The following is an 18,813-nucleotide window of genomic DNA, read 5'->3' as shown; positions in this document are numbered from 1 at the left end:
AGTTAGAGGTAGGGGACAGAAAAGAGGGAGATTGGTGTGCTCCCACTTAATGGGCACAATGTAAGGGTATATGGCACACCTCTTGGGTGAGGGGCACAACAGGGACCTTACCTGACACATGCAAACATTGCAACCTAACCGTTTGTATCCTCGGCTTAATCTGGGGGGAAAAAGTCTTGGTGATTCCCTTCCCCCTCCAAAAAACCTCAGTAAAATATTTATTAAACTACAGCAGAGTGGTGGATTTTCTGGCCTGTTTTTAACAGTTACTGGATTTTTCATTCTCACAGTATTAGTCAACATTTATAATGTTATGGGGAGTCTCTTACTGTATATATTATTATTATTTGGGTATGTTTAATTGTTAATATTGTAGAGAATGTGTTATATTGTCAAATAATTCCGCTATACAAGGAAGATAATTTTTTCCTCTTTAAAAAAAAGATAGGTATAGAAATATGGTTCTAGGAGCTGAAGAGAGTTTTTTTTTCAAGTATTGGATAGTTTAATAACATCCATTTAAGCATGTTAGCATGCTTAATTTTTTATCTAGTGGCATTTGCTTAAGTAGAATTTATAAAGTAGGCAGTTGAGGACATTATTACCCTCCGTTTCCAGTCATCTTGTCTTTGAAAAATGAACACCAAGAACATGTTAAAAGGAAAAAGTGATGGGGAAGAAACAGTTGCCTCAGGAAAAAATAGAAGGCAGCAACAAATGAAAATCCAAAAGGAGCTAGGATGTGTTAATGGTACTTTACATTTTAAAGTGCTTTTTCTAGGCCGGGTGCAGTGGCTCACGCCTGTAATCCTAGCACTCTGGAGACCGAGGCAGGCGGATAGCCTGAGCTCACGTGTTTCAGACCAGCTAGAGCTACAGCCAGACCCCTGTCTCTAAAACAAATAGCCAGGTGTTGTGGTGGGTGCCTATACTCCCAGCTACTTGGGAGGCTGAGGCAAGAGAATTGCTTGAGCCCAAGAGTCTGAGCTTGCTGTGAGCTATGACACCATGGCACTCTACCAAGGGCGACAAAGTGAGACTCTGTTTAAAAAAAAAAAAAAAAAAAGTGCTTTCTCTTACATTGTCTCATTTAACCTTCAAAATTCCTTATGTAAAATTATTACACAATTTTACAGTTCAGGATTGATTAGAAAAAAAAAGACATCTCAGAAGCACTTGTGTTCTTAAGTGTTAAGAAGGCAGATGGTTCTTATAAATCTATGTTGTTAAAGTTCATTTGTCATTCAAAATTCAGCAAATAAATAATTTACTACAAATCAGAACTGTTTGCAATACTTTCTCCTTTTTGTTTCTTTGGCTAATTCGTTCAGCTATACTCTTACAGGAACTAGTTTTCATTGGTAGAAATGAAGCACACTCAACACTCACGAAGCTTGGCTACTGAGATTCTTTTTTTTTTTTTTTTTTTTTTTATTGTTGGGGATTCATTGAGGGTACAATAAGCCAGTTACACTGATTGCAATTGTTAGGTAAAGTCCCTCTTGCAATCATGTCTTGCCCCCATAAAATGTGACACACACTAAGGCCCCACCCTCCTCCCTCCATCCCTCTTTCTGCTTCCCCCCCATAACCTTAATTGTCATTAATTGTCCTCATATCAAGATTGAGTACATAGGATTCATGCTTCTCCATTTTTGTGATGCTTTACTAAGAATAATGTCTTCCACTTCCATCCAGGTTAATACGAAGGATGTAAAGTCTCCATTTTTTTTAATAGCTGAATAGTATTCCATGGTATACATATACCACAGCTTGTTAATCCATTCCTGGGTTGGTGGGCATTTAGGCTGTTTCCACATTTTGGCAATGGTAAATTGAGCTGCCATAAACAGTCTAGTACAAGTGCCCTTATGATAAAAGGATTTTTTTCCTTCTGGGTAGATGCCCAGTAATGGGATTGCAGGATCGAATGGGAGGTCTAGGTTGAGTGCTTTGAGGTTTCTCCATACTTCCTTCCAAAAAGGTTGTACTAGTTTGCAGTCCCACCAGCAGTGTAAAAGTGTTCCCTTCTCTCCACATCCACGCCAGCATCTGCAGTTTTGAGATTTTGTGATGTGGGCCATTCTCACTGGGGTTAGATGATATCTCAGGGTTGTTTTGATTTGCATTTCTCTAATATATAGAGATGATGAACATTTTTTCATGTGTTTCTTAGCCATTCGTCTGTGGTCTTTAGAGAAAGTTCTATTCATCTCTCTTGCCCATTGATATAAGGGATTGTTGGCTTTTATCATGTGGATTAATTTGAGTTCTCTATAGATCCTGGTTATCAAGCTTTTGTCTGATTGAAAATATGCAAATATCCTTTCCCATTGTGTAGGTTGTCTCTTTGCTTTGGTTATTGTGTCCTTAGCTGTACAGAAGCTTTTCAGTTTAATGAAGTCCCATTTGTTTATTTTTGTTGTTGTTGCCATTGTCATGGCAGTCTTCTTCATGAAGTCTTCCCCCAGGGCCAATATCTTCCAGTGTTTTTCCTATGCTTTCTTGGAGGATTTTTATTGTTTCATGCCTTAAATTTAAGTCCTTTATCCATCTTGAATCAATTTTTGTGAGTGGGGAAAGGTGTGGGTCCAGTTTCAGTCTTTTACATGTAGAAATCCAGTTCTCCCAACACCATTTCTTGAATAGGGAGTCTTTCCCCCAAGGTAAGTTCTTGTTTGGCTTATCAAAGATTAGGTAGTTGTAAGATGTTAGATTCATTTCTTGGTGTTCAATTTGATTCCAAGTGTCTATGTCTCTGTTTTTGTGCCAGTACCATGCTGTCTTGACCACTATGGCTTTGTAGTACAGATTAAAATCTGGTATGCTGATGCCCCCAGCTTTATTTTTGTTACTAAGAACTGCCTTAGCTATACGGGGTTTTTTCCGGTTCCATACAAAACGCAGAATCATTTTTTCCAAATCTTGAAAGTACGATGTAGGTACTTTGATAGGAATGGCATTGAATAGGTAGATTGCTTTGGGAAGTATAGACATTTTAACAATGTTAATTCTTCCCATCCATGAGCATGGTATGTTCTTCCATTTGTTAATATCCTCTGCTATTTCCTTTCTGAGGATTTCATAGTTTTCTTTATAGAGGTCCTTCACCTCCTTCGTTAGGTATATTCCTAGGTATTTCATTTTCTTTGAAACTATGGTGAAGGGAGTTGTGTCCTTAATTAGCTTCTCATCTTGACTGTTATTGGTGTATACAAAGGCTACTGACTTGTGGACATTGATTTTATATCCTGAAACATTACTGTATTTTTTGATGACTTCTAGGAGTCTTGTGGTTGAGTCTTTGGGGTTCTCTAAGTATAAGATCATGTCGTCAGCAAAGAGGGAGAGTTTGACCTCCTCTGCTCCCATTTGGATTCCCTTTATTTCCTTGTCTTGCCTAATTGTATTGGCTAGAACTTCCAGCACTATGTTGAATAGTAAAGGTGACAGAGGACAACCTTGTCTGGTTCCAGTTCTAAGAGGAAAAGCTTTGAGTTTTACTCCATTCAGTAAAATATTGGCTGTGGGTTTGTCATAGATAGCTTCAATCAGTTTTAGAAATGTGCCACCTATGCCTATACTCTTCAGTGTTCTAATTAGAAAAGGATGCTGGATTTTATCAAATGCTTTTTCTGCATCTATTGAGAGGATCATGTGATCTTTATTTTTGCCTCTGTTAATATGGTGGATAACGTTTATGGACTTGCGTATGTTAAACCAGCCTTGCATCCCTGGGATGAAGCCTACTTGATCATCATGAATGACTTTTTTGATGATAAGCTGTAATCTATTGGCTAGGATTTTGTTGAGAATTTTTCCATCTATATTCATGAGTGAGATTGGTCTGAAATTCTCCTTTTTGGTTGGGTCTTTTCCTGGTTTTGGTATCAGGGTGATGTTTGCTTCATAGAATGTGTTGGGGAAGATTCCTTCTTCCTCAGTTTTTTGGAATAATTTCTGCAGTACAGGAATAAGCTCTTCCTTGAAGGTTTGATAGAATTCTGGAGTGAAGCCATCTGGACCAGGGCATTTTTTAGTTGGAAGCTTTTTTATTGTTTCTTTGATCTCAGTGCTTGAAATTGGTCTGTTCAGGAGGTCTATTTCTTCCTGGCTAAGTCTAGGGAGAGGGTGTGATTCCAAATATTGATCCATTTCCTTCACATTGTCAAATTTCTGGGCATAGAGTTTCTGGTAGTATTCAGAGATGATCTCTTGTATCTCTGTGGGATCAGTTGTTATTTCCCCTTTATCGTTTCTGATTGAGGTTATTAGAGATTTTACTTTTCTATTTCTAGTTAGTCTGGCCAATGGTTTATCTATTTTATTTATTTTTTCAAAAAACCAACTCCTTGTTTCATTAATTTTCTGAATGATTCTTTTGTTTTCAATTTCATTGATCTCTGATTTGATTTTGGATATTTCTTTTCTTCTACTGAGTTTAGGCTTAGATTGTTCTTCTTTTTCCAATTCCATAAGATCTCTTGTGAGATTGTTGATGTGCTCTCTTTCTGTTTTTCGAATGTAGGCTTCTAAAGCGATGAATTTTCCTCTCAAAACTGCTTTTGCAGTATCCCACAGGTTTTGGTAGCTTGTGTCTTCATTGTTGTTATGCTCAAGGAAGTTAATGATTTCCTGTTTTATTTCTTCCTTCACCCATCTGTTATTCAACAGAAGATTGTTTAATGCCTTTGGGTGGGGTTGAGCATTTTTGTTAGAGTTGAATTCCATCTTTAGTGCCTTATGGTCTGAAAAGATACAAGGTAAAATTTCAATTCTTTTGATTCTGTTGATATTTGTTTTGTGTCCCAGGATATGATCAATTTTGGAGAATGTTCCATGGGGTGATGAGAAGAATGTATATTCTTTATCTTTGGGGTGGAGTGTTCTATATACGTCTATCAAGCATAGTTGTTCTAGGGTCTCATTTAAATCTCTTACATCTTTGTTTAATTTCTGTTTAGAGGATCTGTCCAGCTCTGTAAGAGGTGTGTTAAAGTCCCCTGTTATTATGGTATTATCAGATATTGCTCAGACTGAGTAAGGTCTGTTTCAAGAATCTGGGAGCATTTAAATTGGGTGCATAGATATTTAGAATTGAAATATCTTCTTGTTGTAGTTTTCCCTTGACCAATATAAAGTGACCATCTTTGTCTTTTTTGACTTTAGTTGCTTTAAATCCACATGTATCTGAAAATAAGATTGCAACTCCTCTTTTCTTCTGAATTCCATTTGCCTGAAAAATTGTCTTCCAACCCTTGACTCGGAGCTTGAATTTGTCTTTTGAAGCCAGGTGTGTTTCTTGCAGACAGCAGATGGATGGCTTGTGTTTTTTAATCCAGTCAGCCAATCTATGTCTCTTCAGTGGGGAATTCAAGCCATTAACATTTATGGAGATAATTGATAAGTGTGGTAGTATTCTATTCGTCTTATTTGGTGAGAGTCCATTGCTTAGTTTTATCTTTTGCATCAGTGTGGAGGTTAGGTTCTGTCTTTTGATTTCTGAGTTCTTACTTTGCTGTTGATCCATTGTGGTGGTCAGTGTGCAGAACAGGTTGAAGTATTTCCTGTAGAGCTGGTCTTGTTGTGGCGAATTTCCTCAATGTTTGTATATCTGTAAATGATTTGATTTCTCCGTCAATTTTGAAGCTTAGCTTAGCAGGGTACAGAATTCTGGGCTGAAAATTGTTCTGTTTAAGTAGATTAAAGGTAGATGACCATTGTCTTCTTGCTTGGAAAGTTTCATTAGAGAAGTCTGCGGTAACTCTGATGGATTTGCCCCTGTAGGTCAACTGGCGCTTACTCCTTGCAGCTTGCAGAATCTTCTCTTTTGTCTTGACTTTGGACAGGTTCATCACAATGTGTCTTGGAGAAGCTCGGTTAGAGTTGAGGCGACCCGGGGTCCGATATCCCTCTGAAAGCAGTGTGTCAGAATCTTTGGTGATGTTTGGGAAATTTTCTTTTATAATATTCTCTAGTATGGCTTCCATTCCTCTGGGGCATTCTTCTTCCCCTTCTGGGATTCCTATAACTCGTATGTTGGAACGCTTCATAAAGTCCCATAATTCTGACAGTGAACGTTCTGCTTTCTCTCTCTTCTTTTCTCCCTCTTTTACTGTCTGAGTTATCTCAAGAACTTTGTCTTCTACCTCTGAAATTCTTTCTTCTGCATGGTCTAACCTGTTGCTGATACTTTCCATTGCATCCTTAAGTTCCCTAATTGACTGTTTCAGTTCCTTCAGGTCTGCTATATCCTTTTTATATTCTTCATATCGTTCATCTCTTATTTGATTCTGTTTTTGTATTTCCTTTTGGTTATTTTCCACTTTATTAGCAATTTCCTTCATTGTTTCCATCATTTCTTTCATTGTTTTCAACATGTGTATTCTAAATTCCCTTTCTGTCATTCCTAACATTTCTATACTGGTGGAATCATCTGCAGTAGCTACCTCATGGTCCCTTGGTGGGGTTGTTCTAGACTGGTTCTTCATGTTGCCTGGAGTTTTCTGCTGATTCTTCCTCATGAGTGATTTCTTTTATCTGTTTCCTTGCCCTAATTTTCCTTTCACTTCCTCTTGCTCTTTAAGTTCTCGTGCCTGTGGACTAAGGGTTATAGGACCAGAAGGGTGAGAAGGTTGAAGAGCAAAAAAAAAGGGGATGAAAGAAAGGAGGACCGAGTGATAAGAAAAAAAGAAAGAGAAAGGAGAGGGGGTGGGTATAAGGAATATTGACAAAAAGAAGAGAGGCACAGAAAGAGGGAGACAGGGCAATATAGGTGTACAGTAGGGTACTTTGACACAACCTTAAAAAACCCCACCTTCTGGGGGTGCCCAGTTGCGTGGTTCCCTTGAGGTCAGCAGCTCTTTGCTAACCTGATCAGACACAGTACCCCACCTCCACCAAGTAGAGAGGAAAGACAAAAATGCTATAAATCAAACCAAAACAAGCAAACAGAAAACTTTACAGGGATAAAATTGGGTGAAAAACCAAATTATATTGGTAGAAACACTAGCAAAAATGAAGTTGAAGTTATTAAAAAAGGCAGCAATGGGAAATTATAATTAAACTAGGAAAATTGAGAAAGAAAAAGGGATCTGTGTGGAAAAGTTTGAAATTAAAAAAAACAAAAGAACATCAGCAACGTCAAAATAAACAAACAAAAAAAACAACCAAACAAAAAAAAAAAAGAGAAAAATACACAACCAAAAACAAAGCAGTTTGTATATGTTATTGAATATTGTCTGGGCAACACGTGGTCTTCTGGGGTATGAGATGTTAGTCACAGTTCTGATACGACTGGAGGCTGCTGATTTCTCAAACCCCAGCAGGTAGACACCCTAAATCTCTCTTCGGCCTACTTAAAAGGCACTTTGAACTTGTGAACTTGCTGAGCAGAAGCTTTCCCAGCTTTCTCGCTGGAATCGCTGCTGAAGTGGCTATCCACTTACTCAGTGTGCCAAAACCGGTCTCACTCTGCCCCTGAGGGTTAGGGCTGCAAGGCGGCTCAGACCCCACCCTTAGGCTACTTGGTTGCTGGGTTACCAGCTCCCACCCGTTTCTAGCTCTGCGACCCTGAGGGCGGAGCTTGCCGGGGCAGATCACTGACAATGGATCCGTGTGACCCACCGTCAAACACTATTAGCTCCGTCTGGCTCAGCGGCTCAGACTGGGGCCCTAGACAACGGCCAAAGTTCTCCGCACTCCCGCTCAGGCCTTCCCCAAGGCAGTTCAACTCAGTGCCAAGTCCAAGGACATCAAAACAGTTCACAGGTAAGGCCTTTCTGGTTTGCAGTCTCGCTGCTACTGAACTTACAGTTGTGGGCGGGTTTAGACGGATTGAACACACGCGACCACTTGCCGGTTTTCCACGGTTTTAGTCCTCCTCTTGGGGTCCAGAAGTCTCTCGCTGACTCCCTGTATCCTCATAGGAGTGATGATAGGCAGTTCCCACCAGCCAGAGATGCCTGGAGTCCTATCTCCCCAGACTCACGGTGCCCAGATGCAAGGAAGCTGTTACTCGGGTGCCATCTTGCTCCGCCTCTCCGGCTACTGAGATTCTTATTCACTAAAAAATTTGTCCCTTGCTGTATAAAATAATTATGGTATCTCCAAAAAATACAGTATCAGCCAGGTGCAGTGGCATCCACCTATAACCCTAGCATTCTGGGAAGCAGAGGCAGGAGGATCTCTTGAGCTCAAGAGTTCAAGTCCAACCTCAGCCCCAGGCAAGAGCAAGATCCTGTCTTTACAAAAAATAGAAAACATTAGCCAGGTGTGGTGGTGTGCCTATCGTGTTAGCTGTTTGGGAGGCTAAGGCAGGAGGATCATTTGAGTCTAGGAGTTTGAGGTTGCTGTGGGCTAAGGCTGATGTCACGACACTCTAGATTAGGTGACAGAGCTCGAAAAAAAAAAAAAAGCACACTATTACAGAAAGCTATTTAGAATTAACAGCACTCAGTAAGTAAATGTACATACATGCTTTCCAACTACCCTTCTTAAGCTTTAATCTTAACTAAAGACACATAAACATAAGCTGTATAGGACTAAAGTTTAGCTTTACATTGTTTTTCAGTCATTTTCTTTAAATTTTGTACATTCTGTTTGAAATGTTTGTTAATTTTTCATGACCTAAGTACCTTATAAGGTCGTTCATTGTTCAAATATATTGAATCATGGGCTCCAGCTTGCGATTTCCTTTCAGAGTATACACACCCTGATTTATTGGTCTGATTTTCATTCCACACATTAATTTATTTGAGGTTAACTGTGCTAAGGTCAGATGTTTATTTTCTATTTCCTGTTGAGAAAACCAGGATCCAAAAGAAAACAGAACTGGAAAAAATATTCCACCATTAAACTTTGATTTAACTGGACTAAAAAATTCACAAAGTAAATTTCATTTCAGGAGTTGATAGTCTTTTCAACCATATTAGCCTCTGATATATTGTAAGTGCCTGGTTCCTTCATGTTAGAATATTTGAATGATGTCACTAAATTGGACTCAGGTAGACTGGTAATTTTATTGGTCTGCTTCTTTAATAGTTTGAAATTGCCATTAAGACCTAATAAGTCTTGCTACCTCTGCTTTACCACTTCTGATCCATTGTAGATAGCCTTGGGGGAAAGCCTCAAACTCAATTTAGGGAAATGTGACACACTCTCCCACAAGGGGCCAACTAAATCATCTGACCTCCCACAATGGACGACCTCCAAGTGGCCCAGAAGGACTCCACCCTGATGATTTCCCAAGATTATGTGGAATACAACGCTGGCTCTCGGATGTCCTTAGGAAATGAGTCATTTTAAAAGGCTGAATTTTTCTGATTCCTGAGAATTTACTTCTAGAGGTTGACAAATTTCCTGAATTAAAACCTTCTCTCCTATTTTAATTAGAAATGGTGAACATAATTCACTTTTCTCAGAGGCTCAGAGTGACCATGGTGAACTCTGGATTTTGTGGCAGGATGAACAGGAAGCTGCTTTGCTGGAGTGGAATAATAATTGATTTGGAGTCAGAAGCCATGAGACTTACTAGGTGTGTGAGTTGTTTCTTTTCACTTTTTTTTTTTAAGCACTGAAGGCAGGTGTGTGACTTGGACTTTATTGTTCATGATGTTTACCTGCAGTATTGTTTCACCAGACAAATATTTACTAAGCATCATTTTCCTGGCACTATTCTCCATGCTGGGGATAAGAACAAAGCTTTCTGCTCTGGTGGAGCTCAACCAGTTAGTAGAAGAACACAGACAATCAGCCAAACAAAAGGTAATGGGTAAGAATAACAGAGAGTGATCGATGCAGTGGAGAGGAAGGAAACCAAGAAGGGGAGGAGGGTCTGTTTGTAACAGAGGCAAAGGCCTGAAAGGGGGTGAAATGTATTGCAAGTTGTCTCTTTAAACACCCTCCCACCTCTTTCCAGGGATTAAAACCTTAATTCCTGCCAGAGGCCTGTCATCTGAGGGGCAGAGGCTTTTCCCATGGGACCATCTTCACTGGGGATGGAGATAAGGTGGACCAGGACCACCAACCACAGTTAGATAGCAATAGCCCAAGGCTGAAACCCCCTTTAAAAGGAAGGATGATGGTTCTTTAAGAAGAGAACCTGCCATCCTTCTCGTCTGTGGGCCAATTAAAACATTTCTCTTTCCTTTTTCTCAACCTGCTGACCCTCCTTCTTCCGTGGGGACTAGAACTGAACTTTTGGGATCACGCTGGCAGTGCTTGCAATTCTAAGAAGGGTGGTTAGGGAAGTCCTCATCACAACAGGGCACAGTTGAGGAGTTTTTGCAGGAGGTGAGGGGGGACAGTGTTCCGGGATTGGGAGGAGGAAGCAGAGTACAAAGCCCGTGACACAGGAACTGGATGGGCCTGGCGCGTGCTGGACCCCAACGGGGCTGGAGCCCAGGGGGCAAGAAGAGCAGCAGGAGGTGGCCCCAGGGATGTGGGTTCAAAGCAGGGCCCCAACTTTGGGGTCTCTGGAGACTTCCAAGCCAGGACTGCTGAGTGGAACATCCCCCATCCTTGGGAACGGGGAAAACCAGGAGACCAGTTAGGAGGTTAGGAGCTTACTATGGCTTTCCAAGTGACAGGCAATGGAGCAGCGGAGGTGCTGGGATTCTGTGTATGCTAGTCACATTTACTGAGACTGGCACTGCCGGGTACCTAGACACACACTTTAAACCTCTTACGTGAATCACCTTGCTATCCTCCAACCCTCCGAGGCAGGCGGCATTCCTATTTATTTATTTACTTTATTTATTTATTTAACAGACGATCTAAACCTTATTCTGCTAAAAAGTCCTATTTGCTTATAGAAGAAGGCATAAAGGAAGCAGGTGTAGTGGATGCCATTTCACATCACTCAAGAGTCCCCTTGGAGAGTGAGGCATAGTCCCCTGGTTGCTGGGAGTGGTGGCTGCTGACAGCTCAGCTCAGTGCCTCTCTGGGTACCACTCAAACCAGCTCTTCTCTGAGCGTCCATCGAGTTGCCTGCCCAAGGCTACGCTTCTGTCCTGGCAGTAACTGGGTGAAAAGGGAGTGGCGTAAAGGCAAACCTCTTGCCTCCATTCAGGCCAACTCCCAGGTGCCATCCCAGCTCCACAGCGCCCCGCAGGCGCTGAGGCCTCTACTGAAACTGCATCTCATTTCAGCATCCCCCTCCCTTCACCCTGCTTCCTTAGTATTCCTGAGGGGGCAGTCCTTAATAATCTTCCTGCATGCAAATCTCTGCCTTGGATTCTGTTTCCTGCGGAACTATATTTAAGCAAGTTTTTTAAGTGGAAAAAGCGGTATAAGGCACACACACACAAAAAAAAGACAGCCAGAGAATGAAACTTTTTTGAAGATAAATTATGGAGGTTGCTTTTCTAAACAAGGTAATGTTTGATTTCTTGATTTTAATCAATAAAACCACCAGATTTAATTAACACAACATATTCTATAGTGAGAATAGTAATTTCATCAACAAGAAGAAACAAGAATAATTTCAAGTGTCTACTTGTGATATTAGAAAGCATACTGAGACTTTTATAAGTGAAACAGCATACCAGCTGAAAAACGCATCTCCTCCTGTTAAACTTGGCTAACACATGTTATTGGAATTTTAATTCTTCCCTGAAATGTATGGCAGATGGTATCCAAGGCCACCTGTAGTCATGGGAGTTATTTTAAAACATTCATTCAAAATAGGCTGCGTAAAGAGGACTTTTTAAATACTCACTGACTTCTGATTATTAAAACATGTTCGATCTTCACACCAAGCTGTGCTTTAGGGTATGCCTTATTTTTCTGTTTGAACTTAACAGACAATAGTTTTATAAATAGCGTTATTAAAAAGAATTATAATAAAGTAATTGTAATGATATACTCAAGATGTCGAAGAACAATGGTTATTTATAGTCATGATCAGACTTTTTCTTTCTTTATTTTTATTTATTCATTTTTCGGAGACAAAGTCTCACTCTATTGCCCTAGGCTAGAGTGCAGTGGCATCTGCCTTGCTTACAGTGGCATCTCACAGCAACTTCAGACTCCTGGGTTTAAGAGATCCTCCTGCATTAACCTCCTGGGTAGCTGGGAGTATGGATGCCTGCCACCACGCCTGGCTAATTTTTCTATTTATTTATTTATTTATTTACAGAGGGAGGTCTAACTTTTGCTCAGGCTGGTCTTGAACTCCTGAGCTCAAGCAATCTTCTGGTCTTGGCCTCCCAGAGTGCAAGGATTATGGGCGTGAGTCACCCCGACCCACCAATCAGACTTCCTTAGACTCTAAGGATATGTTGTTTCTTCAGTATTTATTCCATTATTACCTCTTTTTTTCCATATACACTTGTCAGTCTAACAGAATCTCCTTGCCGAGTTCCAGTTAGCCATGGAGGAGAAAATACAAAGAATTACATCAATCGGCACTATTATCATGATAAGTCTCTATTTTATGTATTTGAGAAATTCCAATCAGAAAGATTTTAGTTCTATCTTTTACCTTGTGTTAGCCAACTAAGTAGTGAGTACAGATTTCTTTTGTATAAGAGCATTAAAAACACAACAGAAAATTTGTTATGCCAATATAAAAGAGCCTGGTCTTCTAGATTGATAAAATTTAAGCATAAAAAAGAATTTTTCTATTGAAAATAAGTAAATATTCTGAAAATGCTTAAGAAAGGATAGTTCCAAAAATTACTGTTGAATTATGTGAGTGAAATAGCCGGAGGAGAAAAATCAGAAAAATCTCAGTCTACCCAAATTACTCTGCATGTATCTTAAAATTTTTATTCCATTTTAAAATACCAAAACTGATCATCACAGCAGTGAATTACAGATGTGATTTTTGCAGATTCTAATCAGTAGGCTCTTACTCAAAGAAAAGAGCTTGATTTGATATCAGAAGATTGGTGAATGGATTTACATGTGAAATTTCAGGGTAAAATAAAATACTCAAGAGTGTGTTTAACTTGTTCTGTGATTTTCCACCTTTAACTGATTTTTAAAGCTAACCAACAATGTACGTAGGTGGCCAAGTACACATTTAGCATCTTCTAAGCTATTCCTCCTTTCTAGCTATATAATAAGATGAGGGATTTCCTGGGAATTCTTGTGTAGCAAGAGTTGAATTTTTCAGTAGTCTCTGAACTTTCTGTTCTCACCATATGAGAAATGTTTTCAGAGTAACTGAATGGTTGTTAAGCTTTGGAGGCATATGGCAGATACACCCATGTTCTTCTGATTCTCCAATCTAGCTAATCCCAGACTTTCCAGTGCTGCAGTAGGTATAAACAGGACAGCTGCCCCTTGCAGCAAAGCAAAGCTAACACTATGTTGGTAGAGGATTTAAGGAAAGAACTCTGACATTTCTCTTTGATGATCTGAGTCTTAAACCGAATACATAACCTTCGCTGCAGCATTTTCCAGGGGAGAGCTCCCTTGAACTATAGAAATTCAGTAAATGAGGTATACCGAAAGGGAGGAAATGTCAGTGGTACTTCTGCATTATTTACAAAATAAAAGAGAGCCAAAGAAGCAAAATATTCATGTCATATATAATTACCAGCTTAATATAGTGCCATTTTTAGAACTGTACGCCAGCCAAAGACAAACTGGTATAGATACAACCCTTATGATGAACTTCACCACTGCCTTTGGGATCTACAGTCAATATGGCAGTAACAGATAACTGCTGGACCTGATTTCAGATAATAGCGCCTTTAACCTTGCATTTCCCCGTTCACTCTCTTCTTGCTGTGTGCAAATATGGAAAACATCAGACACACTAAAGTTGAAGTAGAGGTGGAACAGTTGGGAGGGACAGAAATCCCTGTCTCAGCAACTTCTGGAAAACAGCAATATCACAGAAAGGGCAATCTTCCAGTCACCAAGGAGAAATCATGGTATTTTCCTTTTCTTTCTAACACAGAACAGTGACAATTTATTTTTTTACAAAAACAAAAGCATAAACACCCACCTCAGCTGAAAATTTGCCACAGGGCTATCCACATAAGAAATGGTACTTTTAATCAGAAGTATTTTGAACCTGGTCTGAGAGCATAAAATATTTCACTAATTACAGTGCATTATATTTATAGCTTTAATTGTTTTTCCCCCTTTCTCAAGGGACATATTTCTTCCAGAAACACAGTTACTGAAGCAAAAGTTTATTTTTATTGTTTCACGGGAAAGAAGCGGAAGTATCCAACCAGCTACTGTTATTCTATAAAATCAACTGCCAGGGACTTTTCTTAATTTATATTTTTGCTCCAAGCTGTGCCATACAGTCTGCCTTATTTTTCTGTATGAACATGACAGGATATAGTCTCTTATAATAAAACAAATTTTTTAAAATATTGATAAATTTTCTTTGAATCAATATTTTTCACCAGATGGCATCTGTTTCAACAATGGCATCTAAAATTGTTAAACATCAATTATTAAGGTCAGGTGCGTGGCTCACACCTATAATGCCAGCATTCTGGAAGGCTGAGGAGAGTGGATTGTCTGAGCTCAGGAGTTCGAGAAAAGCCTGAACAAGAGTGAGACCCCATCTCTAAAAACAAGTGGGGTGTTGTGGTGGGTGCTGGTAGTCCCAGCTACTTGGGAGGCTGAGGCAAGAGGATCACTTGAGCCCAAGAGTTTGAAGTTGCTGTGAGCTGTGATGCCACAGTACTCTACCGAGGGCAACATAGTGAGACTCTGGGTCAAGAAAAAAAATTGATTATTAAAGTCAAAGTACACACTTTATGTGCCCTTGAAGGAATGTGCTTTTTTAAAAAAAATGCTGTTTTCTCACTGCAAAAGTAATAGATATTCATTGTGTAGCACCTGACACAACACAAGAAAACATAAAGGAAAACAACCGTAATTATTGTTTTCTACCTGAGATGAGCACTGTAAACAGTCTGGGAAATATCTTCCAGTAAAAGAATATAATTCTTTATTAAGTCTTAAAACTACCTTCTATTCCTTAATAAAAACTTCTATTCTTCAAAAAAAAAAAAAAGCGTGGTTATGATTATTTCTCTAGGACTTATATTTCTCATAGTATTTGGAAAAGCATCTGATGACAAACAATAAGTAATATGGTTTAAGACTTTCACCATAATGAATGTTAAGTAACAGGTCCTAACGTCTAGAAGACTTTGATGATGAACATTATATTTGTGTTAAATGTAACAACGACAATTTCAAACCAAGTCTTGAGACAATCCTAGTGAAATGGATGATTTGGTTGGTAAATGTAACCTGAACGTATTCCAAAGTGGAACAGGCTCAGAAAATCCAAACAAACGTGGACCAATCTATGGAGGTAAAGAAACTTCTTCAAAAGGTTTCTGTGAGCATCACGATATTCAATGAAGGAAGAGAATTCATCTTGCTTTATTTTGCCCACAATGTGGAGACGGCAAGGCTATGTTTAATTTTCCCATCTCCACGTGTTGAAGGTTAAATACATTTATTATCTGGGACCTTTTAAAAAAAACCACCTAAAAAATTAGAGCTGCAATTCACAAGAGTAACTACATATTGCTAATGTTAATGTAGAACTTAAAATTTTCATTTCCCCTAAAGTCATATCTAAGGACATTTAAGTATTCTCCCTTTCAGTGGAAGAATCCAAGGAGAGTGTTAAAGAATGTACGTAAACACACACACACACGATTAACATTCTCAGTATAGCAATCTACTGTCTTATCTTTTTCTTATTATGTAATATAACTACCAGGGCATTTTACTTCTATACTCAAATGTCATCATATAAATTCTTTCAGATAAGAAAGGAGTTTTCTATATACACACAATTAAGAATTTACTGGAATAAATATCCTGAGAACCTACCAGAAAACCAAATTGTTGCATATATATACATACAGTAGAACCTCAGTATGTTGACCACCCAAGGGACTGTAACAAACTGGTCAACACACAGAGGTGGTCAACAGAAGGAACTAGGCCTACTGTATTGATATGTACATGTGGTGCATATCCCATGTATGAAAATTAAGTAAACTGAAGGAGAAGATCAATGTAGGGAGGTGGTTAACTACAGAGGTTCTACTCTATATTCAACTGAGTGTCACTTCATTGAATAATGCGTAGCAACAAATAGTTTTATGGGAAAACAAAAAGAGTTAGAGGCAATGGAGAGTTATCACACTTGTAACAGACTTGTATACTGAGCCAGAAGACACCATCTCTAAGAATACACTCATTCTCAAGAGAAACCTACACCCATATCCTGGGAGGGGATAAACAAGGGTCATCAGAGCACAAGAGTCAGTGCCCTCCCTGTGCGGCACTTACTTGAGGGCTGTTCTGTAGTGGTAGATGGCCTCCCTGTTCCGACCTTGGTCCTTCAGAAAATTGGCATAGTTGTAGTGAACCTTGGCATTGTGGGGCAGAGTTTGAACTCCAGACCTAAAATTAATAAATTTTAAGAAAACAACAAAGAATATTACTGTGAGATACCTTCATGTTGGACTCACAGATTCTTGAATCTATAATCCATTGAACTCATCTAAAGCAAGGCTCCCAAAAAGTGTGATTATAATCATTTACTAACACATTGTTTTCTATAGAAGCATGGAGGCAGTGCATAACTGAACAAACATGCTGTGTATGAACAAGACGCTCTTAGCATGGAAACATAGGATCTTTGTTTGTGCCAGAGACACAGCTGGGCCTGGGCAAGGGTCTGTCATCTTTCTTAAGGCATCTTCCAAGAGCACAGCAGGGTCCAAGGATGGACCTGGGAGCAGATCATACAACAATGGGAACTCCAAACCTTGCGATTATTACTGGTTTTCCTAATACAGGGTGCTGGACGCAGAAGATGGGACACTGGGGATGCTGCAAAGTTAGACCCTGAAGAGGTTGACGACAAACACTTGCCCTTCGTGGGGGGCGGGGGGAGCATTTGGTTTTAGGAAAACCTTTCCTTTCATGTCTGTCTTGAGGACAGGCTTTTTATTCTTGGAGACTTGATGAAACAGCCTATGTGGCTCTACGTGCACAATAAGGATTCAGAGAAAGAAAAGAATGAATGGTTTTCATAAAATGAGAACAGCTCATAATCACAACATCCTCTATAAAACTTGAGAGGTGACATGTGGTACCCTTTATTCTCTGCCTTCTTTCCCTTTATTCTTCCCCACTATTCTCTGTGCCTTCCAGGTGGAAAGGAACCATGCACTTGGCCAGCAGGAGAGACTCTCCCACCTGCCTTGTACCTATGGAGTCAATGCTTCCTCCTCAGTGTGCACAGATCTCAGGGGGGCTGTGTTGGAGGAAAATGCACCCCAGATCTAGGAGTGTGCACTGGGACTCTCAAAAGGTCCTTAATTACTCAACAATGGTGGGTAATAAAGCTGGGCTTATTTGAGATGATTGTCATATGCCTGGCCCTTGTGTGGTCTGAAGGAAAGAAAAAGGCAAATGTTAATGTTGGCTCCAGCACAATCATTAAAAAAGAGTATTCCAAAAGTGAAATGATTTGATACAATTAGTTTGCAAGCATTTCTCTTAAGTGATTGGTATGGCCGTTTATAATTTACCTAGAATCCCTTTAGTGCCACACACTGTGCCAGATGTTGAAGATATAAGATAGTCCCTGTCCTCAAGGAGTTTATGGGAATGAGGAAATACAGGCAATTAGGAACTAGGGGTAATGACAAAATGGCATTCAAGGACCGGTGAGCAGGGTCTGAAGGATGCATGGTGTGGGTCCCAGAATGGGGACCAGAAGAGGCTTCTAGAAGGCAGTGAGCAAAGTATAAGTGATTGAATTAGCCTCTAGCACTAGAGGCAGTAGACTATCTGAGCAGAGGACCCAGAGAAATGAGAGGGGTTTTGAGGAACTGAAAAAGTTCAGAGTTGCTGGATGTGAAGACAGAGTGGAGAGAGCCCGGGGGACCTTGTGAGCCACTCTGGAGTCTGGGTTTTATCTCCCCAGTATCAGGAGTCAGTGTGAGTCTCAAACAGAGGAGTGGGGCAGACAGTTGAGCATCTGAGGACTGCTCTGGCTGCAGTGGAGTTGACTGGAAGGAGGAAAGCCTGGGGGCACAGGGACCTTGGGGCGGGGGGCAGTGCATGTAGGAACTGCTGGAAGGACGGGGGGTGGGGTGGTGGGGAGGAGAGGACAGTCAGCTTTTCCCTTTATTCACCTAGCCAAGATATGGAAACTGCCTAAGTATCTCTGGAAGGGTGACTGGACAAGGAAATTGTGGTACAGACATACCACAATGTCTTAATAAAAAAGGAGACACTGCCAGTCGTAACAACAAGGATGACCCCAGAGGGCATTGTCCTAAGTGAAGAAAGCCAGATATCAGAAGGAAAAATACTGTGTGAGCTCATGTATGGAATTTTTTAAAAAGTCAAAGATGCAGAAATAGCAGAAGGGTGGCTGCCAGGGGCAATGTGGGAGAGGAAACGGGGAGACAGAGGTTCAAGAGCACAAACGTGAAATGATGTAGGGATAAATAAGTCTGCAGATCTAATGGCCAATGCACAGCAGGAAGACCAGCAAATAACATTACATTATATATTGAAAAATTGCTGAGAGAGTAGATTTTAAGTGCTCTTACTACAAAAATGAATAAAAAGGTAACTATGGAAGGTGATTGCTTACCTGCAGTGACCATTTCACTGTGGATATATACATCAAAACATCATGTTGCACATCTTACATCTATACATTAAAAAAAGGATTTTTAAAAAAACAGCATGGAAGAAAGACCTTGCTTCCTTTTTCTTTTCCTCTATTTTATGTTCTGGCTGAAAGATATAGAAATAAATATCATAGATGGCGATAAAACTCTGGCT

General features: G+C 39.9%; 1 protein-coding gene across 3 annotated transcripts in view; it reads right to left on the bottom strand.

The window, feature by feature from the left end:
• The window catches only part of TMTC1 (transmembrane O-mannosyltransferase targeting cadherins 1), a 287,962-nt gene that overhangs the window by 54,291 nt on the left and 214,858 nt on the right, over nt 1–18,813 (bottom strand). For all 3 annotated transcript variants that reach the window (XM_053556774.1, XM_053556776.1, XM_053556775.1), the window contains one exon: nt 16,294–16,407. In XM_053556774.1, coding sequence (XP_053412749.1) covers nt 16,294–16,407 — 114 coding nt within the window. The remainder of the gene's footprint in view (nt 1–16,293; nt 16,408–18,813) is intronic.

Source organism: Nycticebus coucang, chromosome 12, assembly GCF_027406575.1.
Source record: "Nycticebus coucang isolate mNycCou1 chromosome 12, mNycCou1.pri, whole genome shotgun sequence".
Taxonomy (NCBI): domain Eukaryota; kingdom Metazoa; phylum Chordata; class Mammalia; order Primates; family Lorisidae; genus Nycticebus; species Nycticebus coucang.
The sequence above is the reverse complement of the archived record's forward strand: the minus strand, read 5'-3'. Positions and strand labels throughout refer to the sequence as shown.